General features: G+C 40.8%; 1 protein-coding gene across 4 annotated transcripts in view; it reads right to left on the reverse strand.

Annotated features, from left to right (window-relative positions):
* Nucleotides 1-21,863, reverse strand: part of JMJD1C (jumonji domain containing 1C) — a 121,596-nt gene that overhangs the window by 24,891 nt on the left and 74,842 nt on the right. For 3 of the 4 annotated variants that reach the window (XM_079975570.1, XM_079975567.1, XM_079975569.1), the window contains 6 exons: nt 6,873-6,978; nt 4,861-4,985; nt 3,915-4,058; nt 3,636-3,822; nt 1,868-3,543; nt 55-227 (listed from right to left, as the gene is read on the reverse strand). In XM_079975570.1, the coding sequence (XP_079831696.1) occupies nt 55-227; nt 1,868-3,543; nt 3,636-3,822; nt 3,915-4,058; nt 4,861-4,985; nt 6,873-6,879 (2,312 nt within the window). In that variant the 5' untranslated portion in view covers nt 6,880-6,978. The remainder of the gene's footprint in view (nt 1-54; nt 228-1,867; nt 3,544-3,635; nt 3,823-3,914; nt 4,059-4,860; nt 4,986-6,872; nt 6,979-21,863) is intronic. The other variant, XM_079975568.1, reaches the window with a different exon arrangement.

Consider the following 21,863-nt stretch of genomic DNA (forward strand, 5'->3'; position numbering starts at 1 on the left):
TCATCGGCATTATCTTACCTCTTGTGTTTAGAAATTTAAACAAAACAAACTTACTCTTTATGATGATCCGCTATACTTTTTGACAATGGAGGACTAGAGTGTGTCGTCAATTTAAGTGGCCGATGTGGTTCTGCACTGGATGGTCTTACAGGTATGTGGCTCATTAACCCAAGACCGTCAGCTGAGGTCACAGGGGTGGGCTGGTGTAACCAAGGACTAGGAGTATTCTGTTAACAGCAACAAAACCAGACTTTATAGTTACTACTGGAACCTAAACATAAGCATAACTCCATTTTATCAAAACCCTAGGGTGCCAAACTGTTTTTCTGTGCTGGCATTGTTTAAGGTATAAGTGGCACAATTAAATTACTGCGGTTATCCTATTTTTGAATCCTATTTGAGTAAGGATTCAAAATAGATGAAAATGTATGCAGTTTATTCTGAAGCAAGGTAAAATGTTAAATTTAACTAGAAAGAAAAGCATACCAAATGAGTAGGAGAAAAATCTGTGGTCAGCATCTTCTAAAAGTAAATTGAAATACCACCCATGGCCCATTTTTGGAACACAATTCCCAGCCAAAGCTATACCATCTTCCATGCCACACTTACTACAAAATACAGTATGAAACATCTTCAATAGCAATAAATTCAATAATGGGTTAGTTAACTAGCTAGAAAAGACTCGTGCACATGCAGTGCTAATGATATCATGATTAGGAGCCTGGAAGCTTGCCATGTTCTTTCCCAGCCCCCTTTTCTCTGGTTAGAATTAGTATGGTGCAGTATTAAGTCTGCACTGGTACTAAGAAGGGTTTGAAAACCAACATCTGGCTCCGGTTTAAAAGCTAGCAATTAGTTACCACTGCTGCAAATGTAATGTTGCATCTTAGTTAACAACAGAAAGGGAGAGCAGGAGAAAGAATACATGAGCCTCTGGCATGCCTCCAATCTCCTAATCATGGCTAAAGGTAAAGGTAAAGGTACCCCTGCCCGTACGGGCCAGTCTTGACAGACTATGGGGTTGTGCGCCCATCCCACTTAAGAGGCCAGGGGCCAGCGCTGTCCGGAGACACTTCCGGGTCACGTGGCCAGCGTGACATCGCTGCTCTGGCGAGCCAGAGCCGCACACGGAAACGCCGTTTACCTTCCCGCTGGTAAGCGGTCCCTATTTATCTACTTGCACCCGGAGGTGCTTTCGAACTGCTAGGTTGGCAGGCGCTGGGACCGAGCAGCGGGAGCGCACCCCGCCGCAGGGATTCGAACCGCCAACCTTTCGATCGGCAAGTCCTAGGCGCTGAGGCTTTAACCCACAGCGCCACCTGCGTCCCTTAATCATGGCTAGGAGACTGCTATTACTGCATCTGTATCAGGCCTCCATCCTATTATAGCATATTACATTCTGCTGCTAAGGTACTACAGTAATGGGTGAAATAAATCCTTCTACAAAGCTAAGGACATTTGAGTCTTTGAATTTCAGTTTTAAGTATCCCCACATTCTGTATGCTTCTACAACAATGACTTTTTTTTAAGAAAGAGAAAACTCTATAAATCCAGATTTCTCTTTTTTTTAAAAAAAACCAAAAACCAACAATCCTAAAGTGCCTCCCAACCTCTCACCAGAGAGCAGAATTTAAGCACAAATATAAGTGTTGCACTCAGTCACCCAACTCTAATAATATACATAATACAATACTATGACATGTTTCATTTCCCCCTCCCCTCTTGAATCAAAGCCTGATTACAAAGCAGCAATTATTTAAATTTGTTAAGGCAATTATAAAGCACTATAAACAGATTACACACCACATCAAGTTATCATATGATATTATCCCAATGTATAATAAACTGGGGATTCAGCATGACTTACCCTTCTCAGAGGAGCCTCAGTATTAACAGAAGCTTCAGAATGGACCCATTTAGATGAAGGTATTCCAAGTCCTGAGTATGCATGTGTTCCGTTGGGATACTGCCAAATAATTGGATAAAGTCCCAGGTGATTATACGTAGCAGAAGGGTGAGCTTGCCCAAGAAGATGTGGTGACTGGTGCTGTAGCATCTGTTGCTGTTGCTGGTGTGCTAATGCCAAATGGCTTAAGCTGCTAGCATGAGCAGTCTCTAGTCGTGGATGGCCTCCCAACAGAGAGGCTGTAGGCACTCCAGGTAACACTGCAGGAAGTAGATGCGGGTGATGAACAGAATGGTGAGATGTACTGCTAAGAGGATGTGTATTAATAGCAGACAAAGGAGTTTGGTTTGAGGACCCAGCTAACAAATGGGATGCACCAGTTAATGCGGGGTGATGAGTGTTTGGATTTAAACAAGTTCTATGGGAAGTGGAATGAGGAGGATAGTTATGCTGATGTAAATAGGGTGATATATGGTTAGTTCCCGTTTCTTGTCCAATAAGAGCGGGATCTCTGTAAACTGTGAAATGTTCATTCTTGTCAATGATAAGAGGACTTTTAGTAGCTTCTATTGAACTAACTCTAGCTGGAACTGGATGAAAGCTAGACCTAGGCAAATCATGTTCAGTTTTAATTGCTGACCTTGTTACTCCAGTAACATGGCTGTTTTGGTAATTAACCTTAGACTTCACAGTGTCAGGAGATTGGGCGTGTTTATATTTAACTTCAGGTGAAGAATTTGACTTGATTTTAGGGGTTTCAATCATTGGGCCAGCTTTTGACTTCACTACATCAGAGACTGGACTTTGTTTACGTACTCTGCCCTCTTCTGCTATGGAAATGACAGTTAAAGATGAAACAGAGCCATACGGAACTTTTTCAGAATTATGATGTTCATTTGCTGATGTACTTTTCACAACTTTTGGTTGTATCAAATCCATTTTGTTGGCATTGTTAATCCAGTTTTCATCAGTTTCCAGCTTTCTCACTTCCAGAAAGCTTGAATTTGTAAACAGATGTTTTGTATCACTACCCGGAGGCTCTATTTTCTGACGAGTTTGCAAACCAGAAGTATTTGATATGTTTTCCTGGGGCTCAATAGTTGAACTGTTTTCAATATTTATATCAATACAACCTTTTGGTGTATGGCAACTGGGCACAAACTGCTCATTCGGTAAGAGCTCCCTGGGTTGTTGCTTTTCTATACTGCACTCTTGAATGCATACATCATTCGCATTCCTATCATAAACTGTTGGCTGCTCAGCTTGATGGAGTGAAATTTCTTGCAGCTCCAAGTCAGCTGACTCTGGCCTATCTGTTTCTTGATGTTTTTTATCTTCCTGTATCTCGTGCCAGGGTGACTGGCTGTCTATTAGTGTTTGTTCCTCTATACCATCACTGCTCTGGGATTTTCCTTCTTTCCCATTTATCTTTGAAGTGTTCTTGCTTTTCAATTCGTTCTCTGAATTCTGCTCCGATGAAGAATCTGTCAGTCTTTTGTTTGAATTTTCTGAGTCACTGCTCTCAGAATAGTCTGAAGTGTTGTCTATCCGCTGCCTCTTCATACCGAGTTTCTTTTCATCATCTTCTGGTTTTCTTCTTTTGGAAATAAAGTGTTTGCTCTTATTTTTGGAATTTTCTGTGGAAATAAATAAATAAATAAATAATCAATCCTTTATTTAGTACTATGTTGAAGAAGCATTGTTCCAACCCTTTGAAAAATGTTTATACCTCCTTGACTGATATAGTCATATTTTTCCTCTTTTGTCTTTTCTTCATCAGGCACACTGCTATCAGAGCCTTTCCTTTTATGTGGACGAGCATTCCGCTGCTGGTGATGTGAATTTTGCTTAGGTGCTGCACTCTGGGAATTCATTGCTGGCCTGGGACTATTTGCCTGTGCCCGGGTATAGTGGCCCTAAATAAAAAGAGTAATACATTTATAATTCATTAATACAAGATAGTTAACAAAGTAAATGGCAATGTAATTTAAAATCAAAATATATCTACGTGGGCTGTGTTGCTGTTCTGGTTGGAACGAGACCTGCGTCGTGATGTAATGCCAATATTTTCACCTTTCAACAAAGAGTGAACAACATCATCTAGAAAGGTCATCTGAACCATAGAGGGATCCACATTTTGTGGTTCTAAAACCTGGTTAATTTTGAAAAACAAAAAAAGGGAATCAATTCTTATTTATATATTCCATATGAATGCCAGCTGCAAATACAAAATTTATGTCCTTACTTGAAACAACTTTTTTGGCACAAAACTTCAAAAGGAATGAAGAAGTGGCATCCTTTCATATTGGGGGGGGGGGGATGATACATGTTAACATGTTTTATAAGAACAATGCCAACGTTCCAGCTTTGGTCCCAAACTGAAAATCCTTCAATTTTTTTTAACTGGTCAAACAAAAATAAAGCATACAGGATGAAGATTTGTTTTCAGCTTCGGAGGGAAAGGAGTATGAGTGATTAATGATAACTATAAACCAACGCTAACTGAAAATAGGACAAAAGGTTATATTGGCCGTTACTTCTATCCCACCATTTCATTATCTTGGGGAGCTCAATTAAGGAAAATAGATCTTCACCCCCCCCCAGCTCCATTTTATTTCTGTATTTATGCCCTGAAAATATTTAAAGACTACTGCAATATGCATTCTGGTTTCCTTTGTTCCATGTAGGCATTTATAGCCACTTTATCATCTGACAGCACTTTTTAAAAACAACAACAATGAATCCTTACAGACATGATTCCCTTCATCCACATTTTATTTCTCTTACTGCTCAGGTAATAACCGAATAAGTAGATTTGAGTTTTTAAAACCATAAATGATTGTGTTAAGTAATATTTTAAAACAATGTATATATGCAACTCAATTTTAGGCCAACAGTTCCAAAGCCATGACAAACCTATTTATGTTTAAGACAAACACGGAAGAAATAGTTACCTGATCATTCATAACAATCATAGTGCGAGTAAATAGATCATGATGAGTTATTATACCAGTGAACCACTGGGTGGCAGAGTCCTGTCTGTATACTCTCACTCTATAGCCGTTTAAGGAATATGGTCCTTCGAAAATAAAAATAAAAATAGTTTTTGAGGATTATTGCAATAATTTTCCAATCCATGGCTTGGTTTTAAAAGCGCACGCAGCACAGATGTTATCTTACATTGTAACCCACCCCACCTCCGAAAACCGAACTTCCATTATGCCTTTAAGTCTACTGCATACTTCTCTTTGGATACAGAGGCATTTTTATGATCAAGCAAGCCTAACTTCTTGAACAGAACCTCCACAGCAGCTGTTTGCATGCCCAGATGCTTCTGGAGTAGAAACAATGTAGTTCTTGAAGTTTTGGGTTTCACAGCTGCCAATAGCTTCCCAAAAGTGACCACAGAACTCTGTAGCCTCTGCAGTAGTTAAAAAAAAAAATCATTCAGCAGCCTTTTCTCCTTCCCAAGGCTACTGTGCAATAACAAGCATTAATTTATAAAACTCAGCAGATGAAACATGCATTTAAATCACATAGTAACCAACAAACAACTTCCTATTTTAAAATACTACAAAAAAAGGGGGGGGGGAGGCTTTGTGAACAAAATATCCTAAAATTGTATATCGGTTATACTGAAAACTGGTTGGGAAATACCATGGCTATTACCCACAAGTCATAATGCATAAATAGTCTAAGAAGGAAATTTTTAGTCTGCTTATTTTAAGATTTTAGACATTTCTGCATTAAAGTTTTGTTCCTATGTTCCCTGTTTGTTGCTTTAGCACTGAGCTGTAGTGTAGTGTGGAAAAAGTTCTATGAAAAAGATCATACTGACATTACACCTCAGGTGACACCAAAATTGTCAATAACTAAACAATAACTAAGGGACGCGGGTGGCGCTGTGGGTTAAACCACAGAGCCTAGGACTTGCCGATCAGAAGGTAAGCGGTTCGAATCCCCGCAATGGGGTGAGCTCCCGTTGCTCGGTCCCTGCTCCTGCCAACCTAGCAGTTCGAAAGCATGTCAAAGTGCAAGTAGATAAATAGGTACCGCTCCAGTGGGAAGGTAAACGGCATTTCCGTGCGCTGCTCTGGTTCGCCAGAAGCGGCTTAGTCCTGCTGGCCACATGACCTGGAAGCTGTACGCCGGCTCCCTTGGCCAATAAAGCGAGATGAGCACCGCAACCCCAGAGTCGGCCACGACTGGACCTAATGGTCAGGGGTCCCTTTATTTTTACCTAGCCCTATGAATGTTCTTATTTATGCATGAAAAAAATATTACTACAGATCCAGTAGAAGTATGGGTGCATTGTGAATTGCAGCTAAACCAATACTGCCTTCGTGTCTTGCTGGTGGGCTTCCGAGAAGCATCTGGAATTGTGAGAAACAAGGTGGGCTAGACAGACGTTGGATCAGATCCAGCAGGACTCCTTATACTCTTACTGTGGGAATCAAATCCACTGAAAAAGCATTTCCAGTCCCTGCAGAATATTACTTGCTGACACCCTTTGTTTGCCTGGAAAATGTACCATTAATGTAGCATAATATTACATGTATTTACATTTAATACATAAACTTGGGTCACAGACTCAGAAGATGTCAGTCATGTCCCTTTTTCATGTCAGCTCCGAGGACTTAACCACAAACTGTTTTTTAAATTCACTACTCACAAATGGTTCAAGCAACAATAAATAATTCATAATACATGCGATTACACCTGATTTTTAAAAGCATCCCCCCTCAACACAAAAAACCAAGTAAATCATGGCTAATGGCATTACTGAACTACTGAGCTATTTATCATATACTAAACAACAGTTTCTGAAATATGAATATACTTTCATTTAATAAATTTTGAAAACAAATCCACATTTCTACTTACAGTATAATTTTTCCTCCAATCATGTTTCAGTATTAATTTTCATGGGACCTAATTAGAAGAAAAAAATATTTCTCAAAATTACCTTGCATAAAAATCTCTTGCACCTTTTGTTCCTTTACCCAGATTTTTACTTCCTCCTGAAGTTGTGGGTTGTCCCTGAGAACTGGGTTTAAACTGTCTACGTCGTCCTAAAGCAGAAATTAAGAAGAACCCTATGTTATACACATTTAGTATTTTATGAAATTTATTTCCTTCAATCCAACAATTTGTTGAAACCTATGTATTCTGAAGAACACAACCGCAGACCAGTGACAGAAGTTGTCCCAAATGCTCGATTCCCCCCTCCATTACGGACCCAGATCCAATATGTTGCCAAATAAATAAATGGCTTTAAATACTTCTCTATTCCATGCATGTTTTCAATAGCACCAAATCAGTCCACTTAAATTCTTGGATCAAAAAAATCTTCAAGTTAAGACTACAATACCTCAGTAAAGCTACTGTCAAATTCTGTACTTGGACAATCTCTTTATTAGCCAACCAAAATGTAACAAAATAGTGCAAGCTTTTAAGTTTTCCAAAACGCTTCATCAAGCTACAGGGCAATATGGGGAAGAGAGGGCAGCTTGCGGTTGGTGTTGAAGCCATGGGGTCTGCATTTGGTGGCAGTCTTGAAACATAATAACGGAGAAGACAGAAAAAAATACAAATGAATCTATGCAGCTATTGCGTTGCACTAAGGTCTGCTGGGAACAAGAAGCAGAACAATGGCTGATTTACCATCTCTGAAACTCTCTCCAACCTTAGATGAAACACATAGGCTTCCACACATAAGGATGGAAAGTTTTTCAGAAGTTTTTCAACCATTGCTATGCCTCTTATTCCCAGCAGGAAAAGCTCCATTAAGAGCTTCATTTGCACATGGGCTACCCAGTTCCCATTCCACCTTGAAGACTGATCAGATGAAGATTCCATGGGTTCAATGTCATAATTGTTGTCATCTCACTTCTGCCAAGTGCTCTGTTAACTTTCTAGCCTTGTCAAGAATTTTAGGAGCGCGTAAAAGCTTGCACACCCTTTTGCTATATTTTGGTTGGCTTAATAAAAGGCATTGTACTAATATGGATAATCAAAATCGTATGGGTCAACATAGTTACCTTCATCTTTTGTGTGACTAATAAAACTAATGCTGCCTTATAAACTAGCATATTGAACTTTAAATACATTTTGATTTACACACCAACTGGAGTTTGGATGCTCTAAAACCCCAAATTCAGACACTCCTCCATTAATACAACAAAATGAAACAAAGAGATGACATTGCTGAATCTGAACAAGTGCATTTGTATACACTTCTTTTGTTACACAATTTATAAAGTGTGGGTGGATTCTGAAAAATTATCACAGTAAGATTAATTATTTTAAAACACTGTTAAATAATGCTTTTCTTATCTGTGAATTTCAAAGACAAGTAAAAATCTATACTGAGTGGTCAATGACTATGATTAGACAAAGGCTGAAATATATTCACGAAATGCAAGAAAAGAATATAAAAGACGGCTACTTATTTCCATACAAGAGGACTCTCTACTGAAGGAATCCCCCCCCCCCAACTATTGTATTTCAATAGCATGAAGTACAATGGTGGACCTATTACTGCATTTCTCAGGGTTGCCTGTGAAGGCCTTCTTGGGTGCCCCAAAATGAACTGCAATTCCTTGATCTCCAGTTTTAATTTAAAAAGAAGTTTCTAGCATTTACTGAACCCGAGATATGAGGCAGAACATACAGAAACAGTTCTTCTCAGTTTTTTTTGTGATGAATTATACAGCTCCACCATTTCAGTGTTTTACTTTGCCGCCCACCAGATGGAAAAAACTCCCACCCCACCAGAAAATAATCCTGTGGACTCCCAAGTGTATGAGAGAGGAAGATGGTGCACTTAGGCAAGAGAGGGATAGGTGCACATGTGTGTGTGTGTGTGTGTGTGTGTGTGAGAAAGAGAGAGGGGGGGTATAAACTATCTAGTCTGCATGTTATGTGCTGTTTGAGTGGCGAGGGAGAGATGGATAGGTGAAGTGTATGTATGAATGTTAGAAAGGTGCATGTATGTCTGTGGTCTGTGAGCAGTGACTGTGTGTATGTATGCAAGAGTGTGAGTGTGGTGTAGCCACCTTATATATTCTTCATAGTACTGCTGGAACGCTCAATAGTGTGTGCATATGTGATATATGGGACGTGGGTAGCGCTGTGGTCTAAACCACTGAGCCTAGGGCTTGCCGATCAGAAGGTAGGCGGTTTGAATCCCTGCGATGGGGGTGAGCTCCCATTGTTCGGTCCCAGCTCCTGCCAACCTAGTAGTTCGAAAGCACGTCAAAGTGCAAGTAGACACAGTGGTGCCCTGCAAGACGAACGCCTCACAAGACGGAAAACCCGCTAGACGAAAGGTTTTTCCGTTTTGGAGGCGCTTCGCAAAACGAATTTCCCTATGGGCTTGCTTCACAAGACGGAAATGTCTTGCGAGTTCCTGCGGGTTTTTTTCCCTTCCCCCCCCTTTTCCTAAGCCGCTAAGCCGCTTATCAGCTGATCCGCTGATAAGCCGCTTAACAGCTGATCGCTAAAAGCCGCTAAACCGCTAATAGCGCTAATCCGCTAAGCTGTCAATGGGCTTGCTTCGCAAGACGAAGAAACCGCTATACAAAGAGCCTCACGGAACGGATTAATTTCGTCTTGCGAGGCACCACTGTAAATAGGTACCACTCCAGCAGGAAGGTAAACGGCATTTCCATGCGCTGCTCTGGTTTCGTCAGAAGTGGCTTAGTCATGCTGGCCACATGACCTGGAAAAACTGTCTGCAAACAAACGTCGGCTCTCTCAGCCAGTAAAGCGAGATGAGCGCCGAAACCCCAGAGTTGTTTGCGACTGGATTTAACTGTCAGGGGTCCTTTACCTTTTTATGTGATACATACACAGATATATCCTGTGTGATCTCTACAGTCAGGAGCAGTAGGACATAGCTGCCTCCCAATAAGCCTAAGGTTGTCTATGGCAGAAGTAGGAGGGAAGAAGCAATGACAGCACTCTCTTTAATTTTGTGTTGGCCACCTTCCCCCCCCAATCTACTTTCCTAGTGTAAGCCACCAGATTCTCCATCCGGAGATCTTACGGTGCAACTGCATCAGGAGTTGGGAAGATGGCTTGCACGAGTTTGTGCACTAAATGATTGCACAGATCCTGAATGACATGCTTGTGCCAGGCTTTCCTCACCCCGGTACTTGAAGGTGGTAAAGCTGTGGACATCGAATTTGTGTCATCATTCATTAAGGAGTTTGCTGTCCCAAGTGAAGTCGGAAGAGCAGTTTCTGGGATTGTGCTAGGTTGCTGGTCTGTTATTCCTTCAGGAGTCAGGTTCATTTGATTAGTTCCCAGTGCATTCATGGTTCTCATTTGCAGATGAGCCTAAGGCTGGGTGGCTGGCCGACCTTGCACTTGCGGCTGCAGTGCCGCCTGCTGGGACTGGTTGCCATAGGGCAGGCCAAGAGCTGTGTTGGCTTACTGCATGGAACTGGGATCAATGGGGTTCAGGTTTCTCAAAGAAGGAGTCGTTGCCTGTCCTGTCCCCATGAACTGGGGATCTAAGGAGTGGTTGCTAGTTTCTCTTGTCACTGACATTTTTTCACACAGGAAGACACACAGGACAATCTTGTCACGTACAATTCATGCTCCCCCATGGCAGCCATTTTCTGACTGGTGCCCACAGCACTTTCTCAAAATTCAAGCACCGTACAGACAATGCCCGGTTGGCAAGGGGTTGCATTCTAGGTCACTGCATGCTTCTGTGAAATCATACATTGAAAAAGCCGGCAAACATCCTGCCCCACCCCCTTTTGTGACGTTTTTGTGTCACTTCCAGGTTTGGTGCAATGCACGAGTGTGTGGTTGCACACATATCAGACGCACCTAAAATGATCGCTGCCTGTGTGGTCAAATACTTGTCAGGTCTGTTAACTCAGTCCTGTTTTTCTTGAAAACACATATCATCTTTTAAAGGCATTTTTAAACATCAGAGGAAAAGAAATCCAATCCTACAATACTTACTAATTTTCAAGTTAGTGAAATAAGGCCCAAACTAAACATAGAAGGCCACTATAGATACATTAACACAACCTGGCTGTGCTGGCTGCTCATAAAGTGGTATGTGTGTATTATTTGAAGGAACAAAAGCATGCAGGGGAGGGAAGAACACATTACCTTTCTGTGCTCTACTTCAATAATGGAAATAAGCCAGCCTGGGAGGAAAAATAGCCTAAAGCAATGGAGTGTAACAAAATAAGGCAGGGAGGGTTTTCATGTAAAGATTAGGGACCTGCCTCTTGTTTTATATGAGTGGGGAAGCTATGAAGACAGTTGCCCCATCACATCTTGTTTGGCTCTCAGATGGAAAGCAAGTCTGCTTACTTGACTGAAGTTATTCAGCTTCAAACAACAATGTGTCTGCCGGCTACTGTTCCCTACTGCTCTTTATTCAGCTCTGGAGCTCAAAACTGCTTTGGATGGTATGTCTGTTTGAGCCAATCATAAAAAAGCAAGTAGGATTATCTCATGCCTTTTGGTGACAGGCTACTGAAGTATTTTCTACATCAAGGAGTAATATCTAATGAGCATGCAAAAAAAAAAAAGGTTTAAAAAATTATATACTGAGAGAATAAAACAATATACATTTAATTAATAAATAAATAAGCCTCTCCCTATGGGTCTATCCTCTGCTTTGAAAATGTGGAAAGCTCACCCTCCTGGAACACATCAACAAAACTTATGGAAGGAGGTAGTGCCAGGGATTTATGGGCTTTGTAATGCTTTTATCCAGATGATCCATAATATCTCATCTGCCTTCACTGAGGATTAGAAGAGGCAAACAGCCTACTGCACTAAGCTGACAATTAGATTTGGGTGCTCTAAGATTCTATGAGCCACCTGGATGCAAGACTTGAAAATATACTCACCGTACATTACAAAACAATATTCCATTTTAAAAAATGTTTTAACGCATGCACAAAAACAGACAAGTTACTTAGTTAAGACTAGTCAAAATATCCATGGCTTTCCTATGGAAAGAAACATGCAGAATCTCTTTGCAGCGAGAAAGCAAAATTGCTGTGTGACGTCAAGGATCAAACAGAGACGAAAGTGACCAAAAAACTGAAGAGATAGCTGTGATGCATACACAATTTAAGCTTAAACCTGCACTATTAATTTCACCAAATGGGCTTTTTAGGGCTGTTTATGTGACTGTTGAAGGTGACATTTAAATGAGGTAAGTGGAAAGAAGCCGTAAGTGACAAAGTAAGCACTTAAATACATGATTCAATAAGAATTTCTCTAGTCCCTAAGCACATCTGGGAGGATGCAGGAAGATGATTGCTTTACGGAACATAGGTATATAAGTTCACCATTTCAAATTATCAGAAACTATACATTTCTCAACTTTTTTGGGGGGGTTGTCCCCCCTTCTTTCTATTATTGTACATCTGGGATCAGATGTGTGCTTTCCTGAGAGGGGTAGTGTTTTAAGTTGGGGGGGGGGGTGGCAAGGATCCCCTAAACTCCTGGCTTAACTAGTTTTTTTCTGATCAGGAAATCACCTGGCAGAAGAGCCATCGTGTAGAACAAAAGAAAGATAATGGGTTATTAACAAAATAGTTAATATCTTCCAGGTGATGAGGGGTGGGGCCCCTCCTTCAGCTGCATGTTAGTGTGCAGACACAAAAGGGTTTAGGTTAGAATTTCAGTTTGCTGGATATGGGTGGGAGGAAAATTCCTTGGAGTTTGTTAGCAGCAAATAGCAAGAAGGGGAACAGAGAACACCATGTGGGTTAACTGTGACAGGCTGTAAAAGAGAAAATGGCTGATTTATGTGTTTGGGACCCAAATGATGCTGCACCTATGAGAGAAGAGATCCTCTAGAAATGTGATTGTGCTGAACTCTCTCCACCTAGACTCAGGTTGTATAAGTGTAAATAAACCACATATCATAAAGACAACACAGTCTCAGCTGTGGCTCATTGTCCAAAAGGAAACATAGACCCTGTACACCAGGAACCCCTGGAAGATTACACTGATCAGAGATTGGGGTCACATGTAACATTCTCACCTGGTGCCTTCATTACATATATTTAGGCGCCAGGCAAAAATGATTCTCTTTAACCAGGTCTTTGGCTTTGGTGAAATAATATTCTATGTCACTAATTCTATGTCACCCAAACCAGCTAAAGTTTCCAACTGCTTTTCAATTAGCTCCAAGCAGGATGCATTACAGTGATCCACTCTGGAAGATAGTAAAACATAAATGGCTACAGGGAGGTCCTTATGTTCCAGCAAAGAGCATGACTTGTACACCAGCCAAAACTAGTAAAATGAATTTGTAAATCACCATAAATGGCATCAAGGAGCACCCCAAATCAATGAGCCTCCATCTTTAGGTAGACTACAACCCCACATGGTACAAGCTGTACACCTATAATTGGATCAAGTGATCCGTTAAGAACAGTATTTCAATCTTATCTAGTGCTTATTGTAATTAGACCTCAGTTTGTGAATGAATCCATGTAGGAAAGGTAGTCCTACAATGAGGGTACCAGTTACATCAACCATAATCTAAAGAACTGTGAATTGGTTTCTATGAGTCCAATGGGTCTTTGGGAGTTGTGTTTCCTAAACAGAATTTCCTCGGGTCACACGAAAAATTGCTTTTGAAACCAAGGAGAATGTCAAAAGTCACTTATGCTATGGCATTGGGGGGGGGTCATTTGTTTATAAAGTAGTCATAAATTCCTCTAGCACAAAGCATGAACCTCAACAAGTTTTTAGATGTCAGCCAACGTTCCATTGGCACATGTAATGAATTTAACACAAGTTGTAAACTACAACTGTTGCAATTACTGTAAAAAAAAGTTTGAGTATAATGTCTCTACTCTCTGAGAAGCTGCTATGCCAGTACAGAACACGAGAGTTTGGAACATAAAGATATTGTCCAGGACTGTGAGACACATTATAAAGATGCAAACTTATTGGTGATCACTATGGGCACATGACATCTTCTTTGATGGCAAATTAAAACCTGACCCCTACTAAAAGGCAAGTATTAAAGATGAGACCATTATGTTTCCTGAGCTCCACAAATTTGAGAATGCGAAACAAATTGCTTCTTAGTTAGTTCTACATAGCCCTCTGGAAGGTTAGGCTCCTACTTTGGCTCCAATGAATTTTGTATTCTTTTTACAAGTGCCTTATCTCTTCCCAATAGGAAAAATACTGCATCAATTAAGACTCCTAGTACTTGAGGTGAATAAATTCCAATAGTTTTATGTATTGAAAGAGAGAAGGATGCAGACGCAGCCAACGTTACAGGTTCTGGTGGCATTCCAGTGGAAGGTAGTAAAATGCAGCAAACCATAATCAGTACCAACATTATCTATGGCCTAGAAGTGTTTCATGCAACTACCAGCAAAAGTACCAAAATAGTGAGAGTGGGGAAAAGAGTGAGGGATCAGAGGCCTTGCCAGAAGGCCAGTCCCAACAGCACTGCTCCTACTACAATAGGTGTTACTCACCACCTTACATGGTGGCTAAATACATTTTTAACTATATATAGTCCTTTTAAAAAACCCCTGCTTCCTGCAATTCTGCAGAACAACAACATAGGAATCGTATATTGAAACCCATGTATGTTAGTTGAAGTCCACTAAGAGCAACAGTATTATTATTTGATAAATTCTTAACTCAGCTTGAAGCAATTCAACAGAGACTGTGCCATGTTGTCTGCAATATCAGTACATAAAGGTGGAATTTAGTTTCTGGCCCAGAATTCAACATCCTGTTGTGAGCCAGTGTGGTATAGTGATAAGAGTATCAGACTGGGGCCTGAGAGACCAGGGTTCAAATCTACACTCAGTCATGATGCTCACTGGGAGGCCTCAGGCCAGTCACTGCCTCTCAGCCTAACCTACCTCCCAGGGTTGTTGTGGATCCCCACAACACAAGAGAACCACATACACCATCTCCTTGAAGCAAAAGATAGGATACAAATGCAACAAATAAGCAAATATCCTGAGAATCTCTTGTTCACATGAGTGCAGTTGAACAGCTGGTGCAGGCTGCAATAGACGTTTGGAGCTAAATAAAGCTTCATTAGCTTGCAAAACTAAATAGCCCTCTTTCAAACATGTTGGCCAATGGCCATAAAACCCCATACTCTCACAGCATTTCCTTTTACCTCCACAGTCTCTTGTTTTCATCCTAGTCCCTTGTACATTCCAAGTTCATTGATAATCTCAGTCTGTGATATATTTATATACATGCAAAAAATAAAAATGAAAATGAAAGACCAATTGACAGAATTAATTCTAGAACAGAATTTTGATTTGTTAATTTTGTGCACTGTGCATACAGCCAAAATGTTAACAAACTCACTAACATAAAACAGAATCAGGATTTGGGATCCAAACAAAACCGAGAGAGAGAGAGAGAGAGAGAGAGAGAGAGAGAGAGAGAGAGAGAGAGAGAGAGAGAGATACAGGCTATCAAGATAATTCTTTATACACTCCATAAACTGCTATCTTCTCTGTACCTGCTTAGATGTGGCCATACTATTGGTTTCAATGCACACAGGGTATGCATTTTAAGCATTAATTTTAGCTGCATTCTTTTTCAAAAATAAAGATAAGAAGATTTTGCAGCTCTCATGGAGGTCAGCAGCACATGTCCTTGCCATCTGTGGTCTAATTAACCATAGCTCCCACTAGATACTTAGAGAGGGACAATTTAAAACAAGAAATGGAATCAAGACTACTACAGATGAGATTCCTTAAAATGTACCATCGCTTTCAAGACAAGTGTTTTCAATATACAGCAGCAGGAAAGATAAATAAAAAAAATTGTTTTCAACAACCTAAATTCACTAACTAAGATATAATTTTAATTGCAATATATTACACATTTTAAATCAAATACAGTTTTGTGGTGAAGTCCTGCAAAGATCTCTCAGAAAGAAGCACTATTTTCTATATGTCATTCTTTTAAAAAACTTACAGGTTACCTCATCATCATCATCTTACATTGGGCTCAAATAATCTGCTGCAATTCTCAACACTTGCTTTAAATCTACTGAAATGAAAACTGTTTAGAAAAAGAAGTGGTGATATTTTTCTTTTTGTTCACTTAGTCCTTTTCAAGCAACAATGAGGTTAATAGCTCTGCCCCAGTCCTTTTCTTGGAAGAAAGAAAGGATGGAAAGTAACCCTACTCTGCAAACAAAAGACTAGAATTAATTGATCAGTTCCTGATTTACAGCCTAATGGAAGGTAAGCCATGCACATGAGGAGCAAGTCAAAGAAGCAATTCCAGAGGAATTTGGATCAATAATGTCACACAAATATACACAACTTAAACCAGGAGTGGGGAATCTTTTTCAGGTCAATGGCCACAGTCCAAAGTCCATTTTGGGGTCTAATGCAGCCTGCTGGTCAGTTTAATCCTGCCCCTGCGGCAGTTTATTTCCTGGGGTAAAATCCTTAAAAAACCTCAACAACAACTTCTACCCTAAAAAAGCTCAACAACTTCAATCCTTTGGTCGGCCCTCATGGCCCTTCACTTCATCAAATCTGGCCCTCTTTGAAAAAAGTTTGGACACCACTGCCTTTATGCAGAATTACCAGTGAAACCTTCAGGAGCAAAATGGCAGCGATGAGTGGGGATCAGAGATAAAAGTGGGTGCAGTAATGGAGGTGACTCTTGAGCAATAGGCTACATTCTAGCCATGCAAAACAAACAAACTCACTCTTTTCTTTTTTTTAAACTAGTATCTCCATCCAGGATGTTCACAAATGCAAACTGCTAAGCTAAGCATATGGATTTCTCATAGTATAGACTTAGTGGTTTGTTTCCAGAGAACAAAAAAGGACACAGGAACCCTAAACAAAGAATGAAATTGGTATAAAATGTGATTTGTGAACAGACAAAATTTCTCCATTTCTGTTCTGGCAAAGTAAGACATGGGATGCAGGCCATGAAATCATGTCTAACAAGTTGAGGTGTTTTGGGAAATTGTTATGATTGTCACACAGCAGTGGCTATAACTCGTGTATGTGCGCTTGCTCGCTCACGTGCAACCCCCAATTTGCACAGGGGTTACGTTCCGGGTCATTGCAGACTTGCGTAAAATTGTGTGGACTTGAAACACCCTGTTCCATCCTTTCAGTGACGTCTTATTATGTTTCCGGGTCCCTTCCAATTTCATTGTTTGTTAGAGTTCCTGTGACCTCTTCTGTTATTCTGATACTTTTGGGGACCCCTTTCTTCTTTTCTTTTATTAGTTCCAGGGAAGCCAGCATGCAGAGAACTTCTGCATGTGTGGGATGAAGGCGAAGACCTTTAAACTTATTAAAGTTTGCTGCTATCAGGGGGAAGCTTCCGTAGAACAAAGGTTGCTAACTCAGTCTTGCATGCTAGCCACAAATTACACAACCACCTTCTGCCCAGAACTGCTGAATCATCATATAGTTCCAGACTGAGAAATATACTGAGCCTACTGTGGTGTTTTAAGTTTTTAAGGTGACTTAAGAATATGTGCAACTTGATCTGTAAACTGTTCTGGGAGAAATGTACCTAGGGCTGCAAACAAACCCCCAGACATTCTGTAGAAAGACTACAGACTACTCTACTCAGTCCCTATTACCAAGCAATCTCCACTGTTTTGCATAAACCCCAAGTCCTTCAACCAGGAGAGGGGAACCTTTTTCAGCCAGACAGTAGTGGGCAGGGCCAGATGCAAAAATGAGAAGTGTAATGGATGCAACTCTTACCTTTGTACAGAAGGCTATATTTCACCCTTGCAAAAACCAGAGGTATATGCATATGCAGTGGTGCCCCGCAAGACGAATGCCTCTCAAGACGAAAAACCCGCTAGACGAAAGGGTTTTCCGTTTTGGAGGCGCTTCGCAAAACGAATTTCCTATGGGCTTGCTTCGCAAGACGAAAATGTCTTGCGAGTTCCTGCGGGGTTTTTTTTTCTCCCCCCCCCCTTTTTCTAAGCCGCTAAACTGCTTATCTGCTTATCTGCTAAGCCGCTAAAAGCCACTAATAGCGCTAATCCGCTAATCCGTCAATGGGCTTGCTTCGCAAGACGAAAAAACCGCTAGACGAAGAGACTCGCGGAACGGATTCTTTTCGTCTTGCGAGGCACCACTGTAAACACATCTCTCCATCTCACATCCAAACAAGAAAGTCAAATTATCCCAGTCCAAGGACACATTCCAGTCAGACAAATGCACTTCAGGAGGACATGGAACAGCACTAGTGAGGGGTGTGGTCTAGGGAAAGGGATGTGGAGTAGGAAAAGTCCCAAGTTTGACCCAGAGTGCTGCATTTGACCCCTGGACCTGAGGTTCCCAACCCCTGCCTAAACCAATCCTCTTCAAAGAAGTCTTGCTTCCAGACATTTTCATTCCAGTATACTTGCACTGACCATTAAGACACACTTCCTCCTCTTTCCACACTACCTTTCACTTTCTAGTACTTGAACTGCTAAATGCAGTCCTTGACTATTGCCAGCTCTTTGATTATGAGAAGGTGTATAATTCAATTCTGGAGTCAAACTTATTTGCCACATAAAACACACAATGTTTATAAATCTCAACAGAAGGCATGGATGTATCTTGAGATACTCGTGATGCCACAGATGTTTGGCCAAAATGTTTGCATGGCTCACTCCCCTTCCTCCAAGCACTTGTCTCTCCCCACATTGACCTCATTACCTTAAACTAAGATGTATTAACTTCAATATTTTAAGTTTCAATTTCATCATCCAAATTCTACTTTAACACTTTTCATTACTTTGATCAAAGTATATCTGAAAACATTCAAAGCTGTTAGGAGTCAAATGTTCAGCTGTTTTAGCAACTCCAGAATCAACTATGACACGTCCTGCATAATGCTGGTAAGCATGACTAACTGATTTAACAGGCAACATAGAAACATAATTGAGGCCCGGGCTTCAAACATACTTGATTCCCCCCCCCCCCCCTTGTTTAAACACACACATCTTGCATCAATCACATAGTCTGCCATTCTGTTACATAGCCAGGGACTTACTGGAAAAGAGACTACTCTTTTCTGTACCTTGGGGGCAGGGGGACAGAAGGCACAAGTCAGATCTCAGCTTTGCTGATTACTATTTTCATCTCCAAACATTTTCGTGGTCTATTTTTGTGATTTCATAGAAACAAAATGTTAATATTCTCCCTGACCTAGATAAAACAGATTATGTGCTGCTGCTATATAGCAAATCCATTCTCAGTGGTACTAGCAGCTGCACACCTGGGGCTGGGGAGAATCTCAGCCATTTTATTACCATTTGAAAGAATTCTAATTAGGAAATATATGATTGTGAATATTTACTGGTCAGAGGAACTATCACATTTCACAATTAATGCCAGGAATTAATTAACAGTGCTGTGTGGATTATCCAGTTGTATTTTTCTTGTACATAACCTTGTAATAGGTGGTTATTTATATACCACCTCTTACCACCTTGTAGTGGTATTTATATATCAAGGGGCAAATTTCTACACAACAGTAGCTTATAATCATCAAAACAAATACTATATTGTTGGCTAGTAAAGTCACCATAATTTAAATGATCTGAATTTGCATCCTGATGTTTATTGTTTGTTCATTTTTAAATCCCTTCCTGTCTGTCATCAGAAGTATTAAAGTTACCTGAAAATTATTGTATACCATATTTCCACACATTAGACTAAAATAAATTCAATTCTACTTTGACCTTTTTAATTAATCTACAACTTTCACATCTTGAACTTTCATTACTAAGATTTAGCTACTGACTATATGTACACACGCTGTCTCTCACAGGGATGAACCATGTTAAGCACTTTTAAGTCCTATTTCATTTCAACACGGAGTTAAGCATTATTTCATTCTCACTCACTGAAATAAATTGAACTTGGAAGGTGGTCAGCTTTGGATACGCCTGTGCTCTTTCTTCTCTAGTTTACAAATTAATAACAAACATAAGGAAAGCTTGTCAAAGACATACTATCAAGGACAGAATTCCAAATATAACATTATAAATACAAAAATGCAACACTAATGGCCTCTGTGCCAGATTAAATACAAAGACATCACACTACAAGCATAGCACAAAGCAAAATTTAAGTCACAAAACCGTTTTCATCTGGTGCCTAAAGGACAGTGGAATTGGCACAAGGCAAACATGGTTAGGAACGGTGCTCCATAATTGGAGTACTGCTACAGAAGATAATCCGCCTTCAATAATTACCTATTGGTCCTTGAAAGTGGGAATACTCAAAGTAAGGCCTCAGCTGAGGATCTCTCAGTATATCTTCATTTGAGAGAAGGCAGTTCTTCAAATATTTCAGTGCCAAGTCATTTAGGGCTTTACAGGACAAATGAGCACTTTGAATTCCATTCAGAAAGAAATGGAAAGCCAGTGGAAATTTCTCAACAGTAAAAGATGATCAACCAGCAGGTCCCACTTAATCTGACCACTGGCAGACCTACACATAATTTATTATAGTAATCCAATGGATCCAAGGCATGGTTTTGTTTCATGGGAAATTAAGTCACCTCAATACTTCTTTATGCGTCTCCAGGTGCTAACAGCACTATTATGTGTCCCATAATGATTTAGCTGGGGGGGGGGGGAGATTTAGCAAACATTCATAAAACAATGGGAGAGGTCACAGTTCTACAGTTAGTGCTGTTGAAAAATTCTCAGAGATTAATCAACAGTGTTTAAAACCATACAAAATAGAAAGCAACTATGCTTGCCTACTTCCCAAATATAAGCCGCACCCTAATGTAAGCCACACCTTTAGAATTGGGGGGGGGGGGGAGAAAAAATACTTGAATATTCCTCACTGCTCCTGGCTGCATACTGGGTGGGGGTGGGGAGCACTCTTGAGCTGCCACTGTTTGTCCCCGCTCCTGGCTGCATACCGTAAGGTCACAAATATAAGCCACACTTTAACTTTTCAAAGGTCGGAATTTGGGGGGAAAGTGAGGCTTATATTCAGGCCAATATGGTACTTTAAGCACTAAAAATAGTATCTGTGTCACAGAAATGCGTTTACATGGTAACAGAAGAAATAACCAACTGTGTATATCCCTGGTTATTTTACTGGAGGTTTTTGTACTGTATTTTATATTGTTTACTGAAATAGGTTCTTTACAGTGAAAGAAACTCCCTCCCAAATATACTGTTTGTGATGCAGGACATATTGACCAGCTTTTATTCCCCTCCTACATGAGCTCTGCAGGTGCGGCTTTCTCCCGATTGAAGTGCTGAGTGTTTGAGGACCGGGACATTCGCAGGGAAACCAAAATGCTTGTTTACAAAGCTATTGTACTACCATATGCTTGTGAAACATGGACCACTTATAAACAACATCTCCAACTCCTCAAAAGATTTCATCAAGTGTCTCCGAAAAATTGTACTCCCACCTGAAAACCAATGTCCCCACTGTGGAAGGACGTGTGGATCTAGAATTGGCCTCCACAGTCACTTATGGACTCATTGTTAAAACCATGTTTATGGAAGACAATCTTACTCAGCTATGTAAAGGTAAAGGTACCCCTGCCCATACGGGCCAGTCGTGTCCAACTCTGGGGTTGTGCGCCCATCTCACTTAAGAGGCCGGGGGCCAGCGCTGTCCGAAGACACTTCCGGGTCACGTGGCCAGTGTGACAAGCTGCATCTGGCGAGCCAGCGCAGCACACGGAAACGCCGTTTACCTTCCCGCTAGTAAGCGGTCCCTATTTATCTACTTGCACCCGGAGGTGCTTTCGAACTGCTAGGTTGGCAGGCGCTGGGACTGAACGACGGGAGTGCACCCCACCGCGGGGATTCGAACCGCCGACCTTCCGATCGGCAAGTCCTAGGCACTGAGGTTTTACCCACAGCACTACCCGCGTCCCTGGGTACTCAGCTCTGAGTGATCGCCAAAGAAGAAGACATGTGTGAAGCTCACATGATGGA

The sequence above is a fragment of the Podarcis cretensis genome (assembly GCF_951804945.1).
Source record: "Podarcis cretensis genome assembly, chromosome: 5".
NCBI classification, from domain to species: Eukaryota; Metazoa; Chordata; class Lepidosauria; order Squamata; family Lacertidae; genus Podarcis; species Podarcis cretensis.